At 40.6% G+C, this 16160-nt stretch overlaps 1 protein-coding gene across 6 annotated transcripts in view; it reads right to left on the reverse strand.

The window, feature by feature from the left end:
- Positions 1-15656, reverse strand: part of BTAF1 (B-TFIID TATA-box binding protein associated factor 1) — a 100529-nt gene extending 84873 nt beyond the window's left edge. The window contains exons 1-4 of one of the 6 annotated variants that reach the window (XM_073353922.2): positions 15302-15656; positions 4858-4981; positions 3654-3768; positions 1984-2130 (exon numbers count right to left, since the gene is read on the reverse strand). In XM_073353922.2, the coding sequence (XP_073210023.1) occupies positions 1984-2130; positions 3654-3768; positions 4858-4981; positions 15302-15315 (400 nt within the window). In that variant the 5' untranslated portion in view covers positions 15316-15656. The other 5 variants (XM_073353921.2, XM_073353919.2, XM_073353917.2 and 2 more) reach the window with 5 other exon arrangements.
- Between the last annotated feature and the right edge of the window lie 504 nt (positions 15657-16160).

Below are 16160 nucleotides of genomic sequence, written 5' to 3' on the forward strand. Positions count from 1 at the left end.
CTCCCTGTGGACAACACCATGCTCCTAGTCATCCAGGGCCATAACCTGGATAAAAATCTTTGACTCAGCCACATCTATAGACCCAAGTATTCAGGCCATGTCTAAATTTCACCCTTTCTTCCTATACAATCACTCTGAAGTCTGACATTTCCTCTTGTTTCACATAGCTAGTACTGTTTAAGTCCTCACCATCTGCATCTTTATTATCTTCCATTCTGGCACTGGTTACTAAAACCTTGTTTCTCTCAAGTCCATCCAAAATGCTGCTGCCAATATCACCTTCCTGGCTCATTGCTCTGACGACATTAGTCCTCTTAGAGCATGTCTACATAGCAACTAGACACTTGCAGCTGGTCCATGTCAGCCAATTTGGGCGCATGTGGTCGGGCTGCAGGGCTGTTTCATTGTTGTGTAGACTTCCAGGCTCAGGTTGGAGCCCAGCCTCTAGGACCCTGCAAGGTTGGAGAGCCCATCAATTAAGCAGTCCTGCAAAACCAAGTTGGCTGGCACAGGGCCAGCGGTGGGTTTTTCTTTGCCATGCAGAAATACCCTTAGAGTCCCTCCATTAGGGCTGTCCTTTGTTTTTTAAGGTAAAGTCTGTTTTAATGAGAAAGTATTCACAACATAGCCCTTCCCTGTCTTGCTGACCTAGTAGTGTATCAGGACACCAACTCCCAGCTTCACTCTGTCAACTCCCACCTTTTTCTGTGCACCAGTCAGCTTCCTTCCTTATGCATCCTGTATGCTCATGCCACCCCTAATACTCAGAAAAAACTTGCTAATATAACTTGCAACCACTACCCTATCCTCCTTCAGATCCCTCCTCAAGACTCACCTCTTTTAGAATGCCTACCAAACCCAGGATGCAGACCATAGTCAGGCAAGTAATGAGCAGTGACTGGCCTCTTTCCCCTTACTCTTATTAACTTCCCCATTTCTCATCCTACTACTACCTCCAATTTAAAGAAGAACTGCACCCTCCACCCCCCACAAATTCACATGAACCTAACAAAGCAGAACTGTATGAGAAAATGAATACGTTGAAGAAACATTAAATCCCTAACTCCTTATTTGTCTGTTTTGTGCCATTTAGATTGAAGCTGTCTGGGGGCACGGATTGTCTCTTATCTGCGTCTGCACAACAACAACTAGCACAGTAGGGCCTCAGTCCCAGCTGGTGCCTTTGGATACTACCACAACATGTTTACTACCACCAGTCTCTGGACCACCAAAGTCCATGGAGTACTTGCTGGACAGCTGGCTAGTCGTATGGTACTGGCTCCTCTCAGTTATTTCCTGCTCCTATTCTTCACTAACAAAGCTAAAGAAGAGCTTTCCTGATATTTTTTTTCCCCTCCATATAATGAAATGCTGCGGTTGTCATAGGATTATTACATGAGAGGTCTGCAAGACCTCATTCACAAGTTCTGTTAAAATGCAGTCCACCCTATGAAAACATTTGAGAACCCCCAAACTATGCTATCCAACATTAAGGTTGAGCTGTCAAAATCATGATTTTATAAAAAGGCAGGAATATTAAGCACTTACAACACATACAGGAAATACAAAGAGATATTACAATAGACTTAGGCTAAAAATAGAAAACCTGTACATGCACAATGTGGCTGAATTATTGTTGCTGTAGAAACCTTAGTTTTTTCTTCTCCTGTCATTTTCCCTTTGAACTCAACTGCAAAACCTTATTTCATTTCTTCTCCCTGCATTTATCATAGCTCTGCTGGGACAATGACTAAAATCAATCCCACTACTTTAGAGCAGAAACTATTTTTCCAAGCAGAGCCGTGTAGTAATAATTCATTCCTCTACCCTAAAGTGAGAATTCAAACCAAAAGACAGTTATGATTTAGCAAGTTCCCCACACCTTCTTCCTAGCAGTATGGGAGATTCTCGATTGTCACAACCTACAATATGGTCAACACACACACTGATAACTGGGAAAAATCTATTAAATAGAACACATACCTGATTTGTCATCTTGTACCTCAAACTCTGCACCAGCAGATCCAAGAAGAGATGCTCCATGTTTTAATAGTCGACAGATATCAAACCTATCAAAACGCAGTCTATCACTGGCACATGAATCGTCCATAGGACTTTCTGAATCAGATTCTAGATAGAAATTAAAAATACACTTAAGGAAACAGTCAACACCAATGCTCTTTCACATGAGAAGCAGGGGCAAAGGTGGGAAAGAAATACACCCATTTAATTTGTGAGTTTAAAGGCCTCATGGAGGGAAGAATCTACATGCTGTAATCCAACTGAGTCAATAAAAATATCCGTCTAAATACGTTGCCTTGATGATGCTTATGCTTGATTTTCAGACCTTAGGTAGCTGTGCATTTACATGCCTACTTTGTGCAAACTGATTTGCAGACTCACGGGGCTGATAAATCCTGATGTGCTCACAGACTGTGTACTTCAAACACAATGTGCACCTACCCAAGGTCGAAAAAAGTAGATTATTTGCTTCCCTAATTGAAATTACAAAATCTTGCTCATTTACAGCCCAATGTGCTTTATTAGTAAGTTTATGTACACAAATCAAAATTAGTACAGTCTATTTTCTTCACTTTACACACAAAAAAAGTCTTGTGCTTTTGTAACACACCTAAAAGACAGAAGGGAGAACTGACTTGTCCAATAATTGTATTTAGCATTCAGGTACAAGAACCATGATAATACAGCACCATTACACTGGGCCACCAAACATCAGTAGGATCAAATAGCTTCACCAACTCCAAAATTAGAGACACAGTACATACAGACCTGGTTGTTAGTAGTTTTAGCCTTACAGGGCTTTTATAGAAAACTAACTGGAGATGTTCAGGAAATATCTGGCCAAAGCAACACAATAACAACACATGACTCCACCTTCTAGCAGGCAGACATGTTCAGTGGTGTAAGAGTGCAAAGTGGGGAGGCGGAGGGGGAAGTGTTTGCAGTAGGCTTCAAACACCCAACTGACAGTAAAGCTTTAAGGATTAATGGACTTCTGCTTTTTCAGTAAGGTAGGCGCTTTATTATCCCACCTGTTTTATAAAAGAAGGAAGGATATTTTCTGGGGTCTAGAACATGAGCTGAGCAGTCCTTATGAAATCCTAGGAGAAGCCAAACTTATGCAGAAGTTTTGGTGGAACCTTATGTTGTTATCCTTGTTAATAAAGCCAAACCCCATTAAGAGGTTGGGTATGGATTCTGTGTATGTTAGGGAAAGGCAACGTATGGCATGCGTGCAAAAGGTGGAACGCAAGCGGATTTTCAGTGGCACTCACAATGCCCGGGTCCCGGCCACCGGTCGGGGGGGGGGCTCTACATTTTAATTTTAAATGAAGCTTTTTAAACATTTTTAAAACCTTATTTACTTTACGTACAATAGTTTAGTTATATATTATAGACTTATAGAAAGAGACCTAAAAACGTTAACAATGTATTACTGGCACACAAAACCTTAAATTAGAGTGAATAAATGAAGACTCGGCACACCACTTCTGAAAGGTTGCTGACCCCTGACATATGTAGCATGCAGACTGCTTGTCAGACAATCTTTTCCAATCTGCTGTACAAGTTTTATACCAGAGTAAGTGTACATTAGAGTGATTATCAACTATACATAGTTCACTTAAAAGCACCTTGTTTTGGTCTTGGAGTTGGCTTCCACTCTGGTACATTTTTCACTATTGCTTCAACAGCCTGGCCAGCTGCTATGCGAGTATCCCAATTTGTACTCCTTAAGTATATTAACACCTTTAAAGAAAGATTTGAAAATTAGTTATCTAAACCTTGAAATAAATTTTAATTTCATGAGTACAGCAGCCATCCAGTGCTCTGGACGCTGTACAAGATCATTTTAAATGCAATGGATCAAAAGGCTCCATTTAAAAGACAGCTGGGACAAGGAAGAAACAGTGAGAATACACATTGCTTTATTATCAATAGCATTCATGCTACTCAACAAGAAGCACCAATGATAATCTAGTACAAACAACTCAAACAAGTAGTTAAAACACAGTTTTGTGTCCCATCATTCTAATTCAACTTAGTCTAGATTTTAAAAAGTAGTATTTTCTCAGAGCACTGAGAAAAGTACGCTCAATGCACAATTTTTTGCCCAAGGAGGCCAACATGGGCTGTGATAGCATACACTTCTCTACACCAATACCATTATGCCTCAGCCCCAGAAAGGACTCTCTTTTGGTAAAAGTGGAATAATATTCATGACTCTGGCCACTCTGATGATAGCATCAACTCTGGTATAGATACCCATTCAATAAGAACAGAGATGAGATCATTCTGATGCCACTACTGTCAGACAAATATTACTTTTGGTGATTCTGTTTGTTTCTTTTTTAAACTGGATTTGGCCAGATTAAAATCTAGAAGTAATGAAAGTCTCTATTTCATTTCTAGTCCTTTAAAATCATCTAGCCTGCTACTAATCACTTTTTAACCCTATAACACATAGATCAACTAAGTTTTGAACTAATGATGCAACAGCGGGAAACTGAAAAGAGTTAAGTTTCTCTTTCCAGATTACAGCAAATGTTGAACAAAGTAGGAATTAATCATATCTAGAATACACAGTGAAAACCAGTCTTAAGTGACATCCTAAAGGCTGATAAATTAGCTGTTTAATGGAAGTGGTCTTCTAATTAAGAATGAAGCAGAATAGTATTCAACATATTTAGGGGATTCTTTTAGGTGGTCTCCTAAAAAACAGGAGACTGACAAATTAATTGCTTCCTTGTAGTATCAAAAAAATAAATCTAGTTTTATTCTCATTTTAATTCTCTATTTGGCAAGGCTCTGATGTTATATTAAGAAACAAATGCTTACTTTAGATAAGAGATTATTCAGTTCATGGGGATGGAGTTTCACCACCTCCCCAAGTTGCTGTGCAGCTGCTTTTCTTGTTACCGGTGTGGTACCAGTGTCCAGTAAAATGAAGAGACGATCAAGCCTACACATATGAAAAAAATGCTAAGTGATTATACTTGCAGAATTTGATTGGCTCACTCTATTAACATAATCCCATTAAACCGTCCAGCACACTTGACAATTTGAGGGGAGTTGGTTGCTTGGGGACTGACAAGATATAGACCAACGGATCTGCAATTATGGTTTTTAGTAATAAAAGTTTACTCATTCTGAAAGAATTTGTAATTGAGAATAAACCAGAACATTGACCAAATCCAAATCCAAAATGGAGTAAAAATCTTTCATTACAAAAGTTACAGTTTATCCACTTTTTATAAAGTTCCACAAAGTTGTAATCATGATCAACTAGTTGTTCATCTCAGAACAGGATGGAAATTCTATATTTCAGGATAGAAATACCTTTTAACTTCAGTAACACTTTACATCCCAACAGTGATATGGAGAAGTGCTATTACACGAGTGCATTTGGACAAGACTCCAGTAGAAATAACCCTAATATTTGACATTAAAATTTTTGCTGGAAATGCAGATTTATAATCCATTATGTCAAGTTCTGCCTTTCTTTTGGATACCAGTTTTGTCATCAATTCTCATTCTTCCCCTAGCTGAGTAGCCAGATGTGTAAGCATCAAGCCAATAGAATCTTTGAGGTACTTTTGTCAAACAGAGGAGTAACAGCACAAGTATTGCACAACATGAGGTCTTCTGTATAATACTTTACCTCACTGTTAGCAGAGACATCATGATGGCAACATTTAAGGCAAAAAGATTGGACTTTGTAATAAGTAGTTTTCTTTATGAAACTTTCCTACAGTAAGTTTTCATAAATGGAAGTGTTTGTGATTTACGAATAAGTTTTTTTTCTAATTGTGAAGCAAATCAATGGATCTCTTTGCCAAGGGATGTGACTCCATCACCACTTAGAGCAGGGATTGGCAACTTTTGGCATGTGGCCCGCCAGGGTAAGCCCCCTGGTGGGCCAGGCCGGTTTGTTTACCTGCTGCATCCGCAGGTTCGGCCAATTGCAGCTCCCACTGGCCGCGGTTCGGTGCTCCAGGCCTCTGTAACACCTATGTTTGTACAGACAGAACTAGACCCCAGTGAGAGACTTGTGTTCTTGAAGCTATGAGATCAGGGAAGGTCTAGGAGAATGATTTCCCCCCCGCCCCAAGCTGCAAAACTTAACAAAGGGGGAACATTCTCTCTCATCCCCCTCTAACCCCATTATCCTCCTCCCAATTAAGTTAATGGCCAAAAAAAAAAAAAAAACCCTCCCACCCCCAAATCAATTGACATCAATGGAAGGAAGATTTCAGCTCAACTCCCACTGAAACCAGTGGGCGTAGGACTGATCCTGAAGCTAGACACCACAGTTGTTAATAACTAAGGGTATGTCTTCACGTGATCTATCGGGATCGATTTATCGCATCTAGATGAGACGTGATAAATCGATCCCCGAATCAACACCTGTACTCCTCCTCAGCAGGAGGAGTAAGCGGATTTGATGGGGGAGCCGCCGCGGTCGACTCGCCACTGTGAGGACAGCCAGGTAAGTCGAACTAATACTTCAATAGTTCAACTAATACTTCAAGATAGTTGCGTATCTTAGTTTGAACCATCCGCCACGCAGCGTAGCCCAGGCCTTAGCCCGATTACATCTGGTTTTCTACTTTGATAGCACCGAAGCATTTCTGAGCTAATGGGAAGACAAACTTGAGACACTACTAAAAATTTAAAATCAGAGTAATCAACTATTTGCAATGCAAACCGAAATTTGAAAAAAAGTTCTCTTGAAACTGCAGACCTTTTTTTGCCTTCAGAATAAAGCAGGCAATGGTAAGGACAAACCAATTTTCCAAACCAACATTGAAGTGGAACTAGAAATACAGCTTTCTAATGGAATCTGGTTGTAACCTCAGCTATGAGGAGGCAACCTCCTATATATAACAGCACCATAAATGTACAATAGAACTCTCCCCCAAAACAGCTCACAGTTTAAATACACAGGTACATCACCACTTGTGATTATAGCTGAAATTCTCAACCGAACAGGAGGGTGTTGTGTTTTTCTCAGAAATGAAGCCTTGAGTGTGAGCAGGCAACAGAGATAAAAGGAGTACTTGGGAACTAAACTTAAGTGGCACAGAGATAGAAATAACAGCAAAGATATTTCTGAATTGCTTTGAAAAAAAATATAATTTTATATACATAAAAATAAAAAAAATAATGGAACTGGCCTCCCTCTACAGATATCTTAATTTTAACATAACTGCAGTCCATCTGCCTACATCCACTCACAATTTAATCATTTCCTTCATTTGCCATCCGTAAACCATTGTCTGTGCAACTGTAGTGGCTGCTACCTTCTTCCCCAAAGACATCTGAATTTCAATGGTAGAACAAAAAGAAAAGGAGTACTTGTGGCACCTTAGCGACTAACCAATTTATTTGAGCATAAGCTTTCGTGAGCTACAGCTCACTTCATCGGATACAATGGTAGAACAGTCATCATCCCTTTATGTGTTTGCGCTTAAATAAAAAGTGATGTTGTTTATAGCACAGTAAATTAAGTCAAGCCCTTGTTCACTTCCCTGAACTTGTCAGGTATCTCTATTTGTTCTGCGACAGCTGATTTAATACTTGTTTAAAAAGTATCTATAAGGAAGGAGGATGTTCAAGTGTTAATAAAATAAAAGTTTTGCAGATTCTGCTTTCTTACTATAAATACATTCTGAGGAAAGAAGCCCACAATCTTTAAAGTCCTTTGTTTCTGGAACTGTATGAGTCCCCTTCTGTGCTTCTTTGTTGCTTTTTGGAGTACATGGCACCTTAAGTAGCTTCTAAAATGGTATGATTTTAGAGAAATGTGTAGTCACACAAGGGTATCAAGCAAAAACCAAAGGAATCCACAGGCCTCCCGCAAAAAATAAGATGCGGGATATGTGGTTCAGCACACGACAAGTAACAAATATTTTAGAGTAAGCGTTTAGCAGTTGCCTTTTAAAAACTTTAAATACTGATAGGGACACAAATACATCCACTATGCATGCTGCCTAGAAATAACCCATTGCAGTGCCTATATTTAATGTTATGTGGTTGTTATTCAGGTCTTAAAAACAGTGCTAAAATTTAGTACGCTTTTATGAGACAAGGAGCACATTTTTCCCCCTGTAAGTTTCACCCAAATAAATTGAGCCATTTTCAAGTATAGAAGGAGTTTTTTTAATTGACTGAAAAGCAGGAAGAGGATAGAAACTTAAGTTTTGTAGGAATACAGTTCTGAGACCATAAATGTGCCTTTTATGTCCTGGTGAAAATTTGATATGGCCGAGTTTTAGGAAGTCCTATTTAACATATGTACATCAGATTATATTAGATGATAAAAACAAATGAAAGTTTTCACAAAATTGATGTCTGCACATTCAATGTAATCCTGAGACATGTAAATGTAATTGATTGAAATTTCATTTTTCATAGGTTGGGGGATTGTGGAATATAAATGACTATTTGTAGAGAGAGAAATAGAAATGTATGGAATGAGGCAAGCCTCCTTACTTCACTGCTTGCACATTGTGTCATAACAGAACATATTCTGTTGCGATCTTCCAAACAGTTTAACATAACTAAGTTAGGCACAAAGTCATCAATTTTACGTAATGAAACAGGGATCACGTGTTTAAAAAGGGATAATAATTAAAGACTGCTGTAATGCATAAGCACAGGCAGCCTTAACTCTGTCATTTCCTTACTTTTTACTATTCCACTGTACAACTTTAACTGTATTTAAAATATTTTTATAATTATAACTTGTATATGGCAGACATGTATATACATAGTTGTCATAAATATAAAGGGAAGGGTAAACCCCTTTGAAATCCCTCCTGGCCAGGGGAAAGCTCCTCTCACCTGTAAAGGGTTAAGAAGCTAAAGGTAACCTCGCTGGCACCTGAACAAAATGACCAACGAGGAGACAAGATACTTTCAAAAGCTGGGAGGAGGGAGAGAAACAAAGGGTCTGTGTCTGTCTGTATGCTGGGTCTTTGCCGGGGATAGACCAGGAATGGAGTCTTAGAACTTTTAGTAAGTAATCTAGCTAGGTATGTGTTAGATTATGATTTCTTTAAATGGCTGAGAAAAGAATTGTGCTGAATAGAATAACTATTTCTGTCTGTGTATCTTTTTTGTAACTTAAGGTTTTGCCTAGAGGGGTTCTCTATGTTTTTGAATCTAATTACCCTGTAAGATATCTACCATCCTGATTTTACAGGGGGGATTTCTTTATTTCTATTTACTTCTATTTTTTATTAAAAGTCTTCTTGTAAAAAACTGAATGCTTTTTCATTGTTCTCAGATCCAAGGGTTTGGGTCTGTGGTCACCTATGCAAATTGGTGAGGCTTTTTATCCAACATTTCCCAGGAAAGGGGGGGTGCAAGTGTTGGGAGGATTGTTCATTGTTCTTAAGATCCAAGGGTCTGGGTCTGTAGTCACCTAAGCAAATTGGTGAGGCTTTTTACCAAACCTTGTCCAGGAAGTGGGGTGCAAGGTTTTGGGAAGTATTTTGGGGGGAAGGAAGCGTCCAAACAGCTCTTCCCCAGTAACCAGTATTAGTTTGGTGGTGGTAGCGGCCAGTCCAAGGACAACGGGTGGAATATTTTGTACCTTGGGGAAGTTTTGACCTAAGCTGGTAAAGATAAGCTTAGGAGGTTTTTCATGCAGGTCCCCACATCTGTACCCTAGAGTTCAGAGTGGGGGAGGAACCTTGACATAGTGTATCCCCAAGCTAGCATGATACTTTGCAATCAAATAAGTAGGGAAGATCCCTGCCTCAAGAAGCTTATTTTAGGACCTGAGCCATGTCCCATTTAAGTGACTATAATTTGTCCCCCGCCTTAATGAGAAATGAAACAGGCCTTTAAGGTGAAGTCCTGCAAAGACATACAAGAAGTTTTACTGGCCTCTAAAAAGAAGTTGTTGTATGGGTAAGAGCTGCAGAACTAAGCCCTAAATTGAAAGACAGATGGACAGACCATGAAGAGAGGGATTTTTGGGGAGTTGGAAGAAGTCAAAAGTAAACAGGAAGGGAGTATTACTTCAGGGCAATCACACAGATACCCATCTCACAATGGAAAGCAGAAGGTATAAAGAGTTTAGTGTATTTCTTGTCCAACACACAAAACATCTACTGAAAAGAAATGTAAGTTACTTGTTTTAAGGCTTTGAAGTAGTGTTTTGAGGGAATATATAAGAAGAGTAGTTGCCTCATTCAGAACTCTGGCAATCTGAAACCTCTTCAGTGTTAGAACTGGACATTCCTTATTAAAACAAATAAGGTGATTCCTTTACATGTAAGGCGCACACACACCCAAAATGCTACAATATACAATGTAGCTGACAGAGAAAAACGGACCCTTCTTAGAACTATAAATGCAATGCAAATTTCATCATTTACGTACTTTCTATCTCAGAAAGCATCTTCAGATTTAACTGAAGCATATGTATGACCAATTACATTGCAAAAGTTACAGAGAAGAGCAACAAAATGACACAATAGTATTAGAACAGGGCTTCAAAAATGTATTAACACCTAGTAGCCAGAGACTGATACAAAAGATATACCAGCAAAATCTATTGGCAACACCCTGGTGAGAATCCCAGCTCTAGCTGCTGGAATTCCTATCAGGGTTCTAGCCTTGGCTCCTGTTCAGGAGTTTCATCTTTCGTATCAGTCTTTGACTAGGAGGTATCTGAGAAGTTTCACATCTCCTTGCTGTTATATGGGGGGTAGGGGGTTAGTTCCACTGCTCTATCCTTTTACCAACTGCCTGAGGCTAGTGCCAGACAGTAGTGTTCTTCCACAACTCTAGCAGTCTTCATTAGTAAGATTTTAGTACTAGAGTGCCTGCCTATGCTGCTCTTTAGCTTTCCCAAGCAGCAATACTAGTAGAGTGGAACTGACAAGACTCAGGTCAGTTTAACTGTTGTTTTAAAGCTTGGGGGTATTGATGAAACTAATCAGAATCCCACCAATATAACTTTCACCAATACCTGCAGGCTCTTCAATGGCAATCAACTTGACCCCAGTCTGTCAATTTCACTCTACTACTGTTGCTGCTTGGGAAAGTGAAGAGCAGCAGCAATGAAACTACATGCAAACTTGAAAAGACAGCAGTGCATACATTCACATTTGGAAGGTTCTCTGCTAGAATTTTTTTTTTTTAAAGTAAATTTATATTCTGCCAGAACTGATAACCCCATTAACACAATGTTTCTACAAGCACATGGATTTTTCAGGCCTTTACTGGAGGCTTTGAGTTACCTTGAGACAGAGATAGATATAGACAGATTGTTAATGATATACAGGTTTGAAATTTTAGATGTTTATGATCCCACAGCAAGGTTGCCTGTTCTTAGAAACTCTTATATAACACAGCCTCACACCTTATAAAGGCTTGCCAGGACCAGCATATGAACCACTCTCATTCTCAGGGACTTTACTATCATGATCATCCTCAGTAACTATACAGACTATTGGTCCTGTATTATGGTCCCAATTTTTGTGTGTGTGTGTGGGGGGGCTGGGGGAGGGGGTGCAACTGAAGGATGCTATACTGAAAACCCAGAAATTGGGGTCTTATTTACTGACCAGGTACAGCACAGGCAGCTTGTGCTTCTCCACACTTGCTTATTAAAATGCTTCACATTTTCTCCAGTGAGGTAAGAAAGTATTTCAAATGAACACAACTAGAAATCTAATCAATTTCATGAAGTGAGTTAAAGGTAGGGGCAAGTATTATACCTGTTAGTCATTCTGCCACTTTCTTTGATTTTACTATCACATTTTCCTATTTTAAAACGGTTTCTTCTCCCCTTCCAGTGTAGTGCAGATTTTCCCATTATTCTGAGGGGTAACTGACTGACTAAGCAGAAGAAACAATGGATGATATATAAAGTGTTTTTGAATCTACAAAAGGAAATGAAAAATAGGTTCCCTCTAAAATTTTTAAATTAGAGTGGCTCTTTGGTGGGATTTTTTAAAAAACAGCTTAAATTTAACTTTAGTTAAATACCTTAATTAACTTTTTAGCTGGCAGTGTCCCCTTTCAATTTTGATGTCAACACACACTTTAGACACTGCTGAAATCTGGCAACAATACTGAATATAGTGTCCTTTTTGCAGTGATAGTGGTTTGTGATGTGAAAATGTTCACTAGGCAACCTATAATCACAAAGACCACCAAAACCATCACCACATCATAATGACTGTCACCATAACAGGGGGCAGGTTTGAGCAAATGACTTTAAGGTGAAAGGATTTGCTGTATCCCATTATTAGTCCCCGTCTTGAGCCACCCAGTTCTACGAGTTCCTAATTCCTTTCTCAAGCAGGGGTTCCTACCATGCTCACATTTGTGTACAAGCCTAGTGAGAGAGAAGAGGAAGAACAAATTTCTTGCTATCGCACTGGCTGTTTCTACTAAGAAAGAATTCTATTACCCAGATACACTGCCCTGTACAGCTAATGGGGAAGGAGATGTCAGGGAGAGAAGAGAATTCCCATCAAATTATCCCTGTTCAAGGCTTATTCTTGGAGATTGGAGAAGGGAGCACTGTAGCAACATGTGTTTGTCTCCTGAGAGGAAGGCTATCTTGCCTAAACACCCATTTGTACTTATTCTTGGGGATGACATCTGTTGGGTAGCCCCTACTTGTCTGTGTATTATTTCAGGAGATATGGCACATAATCTGTGTTTTACTTTTGTTATGGGGCTTCTGCTACTTTGTTTTAAATAAATAAATCCAAAAAACCAAGACAATGAAATAAACAGCAGACTCTATAAAGATTCTGCCACAAACAAAATTTCTAGAAGACAGTAGACTCTGGTGACACACACCACCACTCATCCAATAGCATGGACTAATATCCAAAAATCCATTTCCTTCATTCCATAAGTGCTAGCCATGTTTTTATTATTATTTATTTTACAAAGCAAATGCATCTTAGCTATAGTAGCATTATAAGATCCTAATCTGGTTTTGACAAAAAAATGTTTACAGATTCTCACCATCCGTCCAGAGTTTAGTTTTGACAAGCCAAGATTTTAGGAAGGTTTTTCCATTCAACCACCATTCAAAGCTAATCTTCACATGTATAGCAAGGTACTTGACAATCTTTTGTTTTTGAAGTATAGGAAAATATAAAAGCAAATCAGCTGCAAACACAGGAATAGGATTTCATTTTGAAATAAGGTTCTAATACTAAATTAGCCAGAAACTTCCCTAAGACTAATATTGGGTATTATCCTAGACAGATATTAAGTCAGCCAGACTTGTTTCCGCCCCCTCCCCCCATTTATAGTTAAAATTGAACAGTAATCTTGGTTCTTTAATACATATCTAAAAAAAACATACTTTTAAACCACAACTATCCACAGGGAGAGTTCAGATCTCTAAGATAAATGAAGCTTGTAAAGACCATAACACTAAGCAACCAAACCTAATGTAATCAACACCAACAATTTATATATTCATACAAGTTCGAAAGGAAAGCATGCTGAAATTTCTGGGTTCAGAAGTGAGAACTCTTAGAAACATGGTTTTCTATTGTCAGGTGTAATACAGACTGCTACAATGCTCCTGTTCTTATATTTAACTTCAAGGAAAGGTCACTTGTCAGAATAAGAGTTACTGTATATGATCTGCATTGTGTGATGTTTCTGCTATTATAAGAATGTGCTGAGGCCAAACTTATACAGTATCACTTTTGCATGTAGACTGAAACATTGGAGACAACAGGGACAGCCAAACTGTTACAAGTGTTTCAAAATATGCAGTTCCTTTGCACTACTGGCTCTTGAAGTGATTCCTTACCAACTTTTCTTGGACTGTCTCTCACAAATACTCCACTACTTCTGTATACTTGTCTACACAGGGAACACATTCGATTACAAGCATTTGAAGCTTGGAACAGAAGTAAATCCTCATTTTAGGCAAGGCTTTAAATACATATCTACTGTTCAGCTAATTCTTAATATTCCAGGTATCTGCAACATTGCAAATAAAGTAATTAGGATAATTTTTGTGTAACAGAAGAATTATTTACAGTGACTGCCCCCAAAATAAAGGGATTATAACACTGCTGTTTTGGAAATGACATGTGGCATCCGATAGCAAAATTTCACTGCAAAAGGTAAAATAATCTCCTAGTGCTTTAAATTTTGGACAAAATCCCAATACAAAACAATTGTTTTGAAGGGAACAGTAGAGAACATAACCAAAAAATTGTCATGAAACATTGTCAACCTCAAAGCTTCTTATGTCAAATCAAATGGCCTCACTGCTCTTAGAAACAAAAACACCCATATTGCAGGCTTGAATTCATGTTTCACAACAGCTTTCAGTGGTGAATGAAATTCACATATTCTAATAGACCAGATGATGTATGGACAAAGATATGAACGTCACTACCTACTTAATGTACATCTTTGGATTAGGATCCACTTTTGTTACAGAAGTTTTAAAATGCAGAGGTACCATCTATGTAGATTATCCCCAAATCTCATCACCACTGTCAAAACATCTAGGTAATGGTTAGAAGGGGGGGGGGGGAGAGAAGCATCCTGTTGTGAAGTTTTTCTGTGTTCAAAGGATGATTGAGATTAGATTCATAGGCAATTTTATAATACACAAATATTTTACTAAAGTTGTATAATTAAACACTTTAAACCCCAGCACACCCTGATTCACATATGTTAAATAGATACCACCTCGGAGCTAGGATTCCCTAATCATTTCTTGGTGTGGAAGTCTATGGTTTTATTATTGGTATACTAGGAGGCAGACAAAGCAAAGTGGTTCCTGTCAACTCCCGAGGCCGGCATCATCGGTGCCAATACACTGGTGGGCTACTTTGATGTGGCAGGATTCCACCAGCCTTCGGCATGAACACTTAAGGGTGGCCTGTACATCCTTTGACAGTGCGTATAAGATCTTGGGTGGGGAAAAAACCCTTATCGCAGGAAGGAGGGGTCTGGGTCCACACGCCCTTTACTGAGCTAAGGGCTTCGGTCTGCTCCTGGGGCTGCAGTTGCCCCGGGCGGTGGACATGCTACGGACTGAGCCCGCGCTCAGGGCCATGCAGCAGCACCAGAAGCACACGGGAGGCCGCAAGTGGCGCATGCTGCTGGGCAGGAATAATGCCCCGCTGGGGCCTCAAGAGGTTAAGGAGGCGATTAGGAAGCGGGAGCGAGTCACCTCTTCAGCCCCACACACCAGAGGCTGCCTTGGGGACTGAAGTCCATGGGCCGCCGCCCTCTTCCCCCGCCACTCCGGGCTTATACCGACCTGGAGACCGCCATAGCCAGAGGGAACCTGGGCCGGGTTTGATGAGAGCAGCGGGTGGCAGGCGGGGGCCGCCGTTGCTCTCCCAGGAAGGAGGATACAGGGGCCTGGCCTAGGCCTCTCAGGCTCCACACTCCGACCTCGGCCCCAGCGGATAACGATGGGGAGCGGCTGAGCGCGTTGACTGCCGGCGGAGTCCCACTGGCCCCCGGGGGTGGCGGCAGTGTGGGTGGTAGCAGTGGAACGGCCTCAAAGCACCGGTTAAAGCTTCTATTCGCCCATCGCTGGGGAGAAGCCCAACGCCTGATTTTATAGGAGCAGCCATCTTGTATTTATTCCCTTCCTCCATGATAGCCGCTTCCTCATTGGCAAAAGCGGCGAGCCGCAGCCAATGGGAACAGTGCTTCTAAGAGTGGCGAGGGAGGGAGCGTAGAGTTGGGGGATGGGGCTGAGTAGACTCTACCATGGAGCTTGCCGCGCCTGCTGGGGGAGGGGGGAGCGGGCCATACCATTTACATAGCTGTAGAGGGAAGACTACACAACGGATCGTACCCGTTTGCGTGGGGGGGAGAGAATATCCCCAAAATGTGTCAGGCAGTTTACATCCACCCCATAACTTCAACTGCAGCGTTCTCCGTGGGGCTAGAGCGGGAAAGGTCACTTCCCCGTCCCCCGACTGCAGTGGCATGACCCCTCGTCCCCACAACTTCTGCTGGCACACTGTCTACAGCGCACGCTAAGCGGCAGGAGCGTGGCAAGCCCACAGGTACTACAACTCCCAGCATGCATTGCGCGCGCCTGAGCGGGTGGGCCGCGTGCGCTTGGCCCTTTGTGGAGGGACGGCGGGTGCGCGGCGCCGCTG

This window comes from Lepidochelys kempii, chromosome 7 (assembly GCF_965140285.1).
Source record: "Lepidochelys kempii isolate rLepKem1 chromosome 7, rLepKem1.hap1, whole genome shotgun sequence".
Classification (NCBI taxonomy): domain Eukaryota; kingdom Metazoa; phylum Chordata; order Testudines; family Cheloniidae; genus Lepidochelys; species Lepidochelys kempii.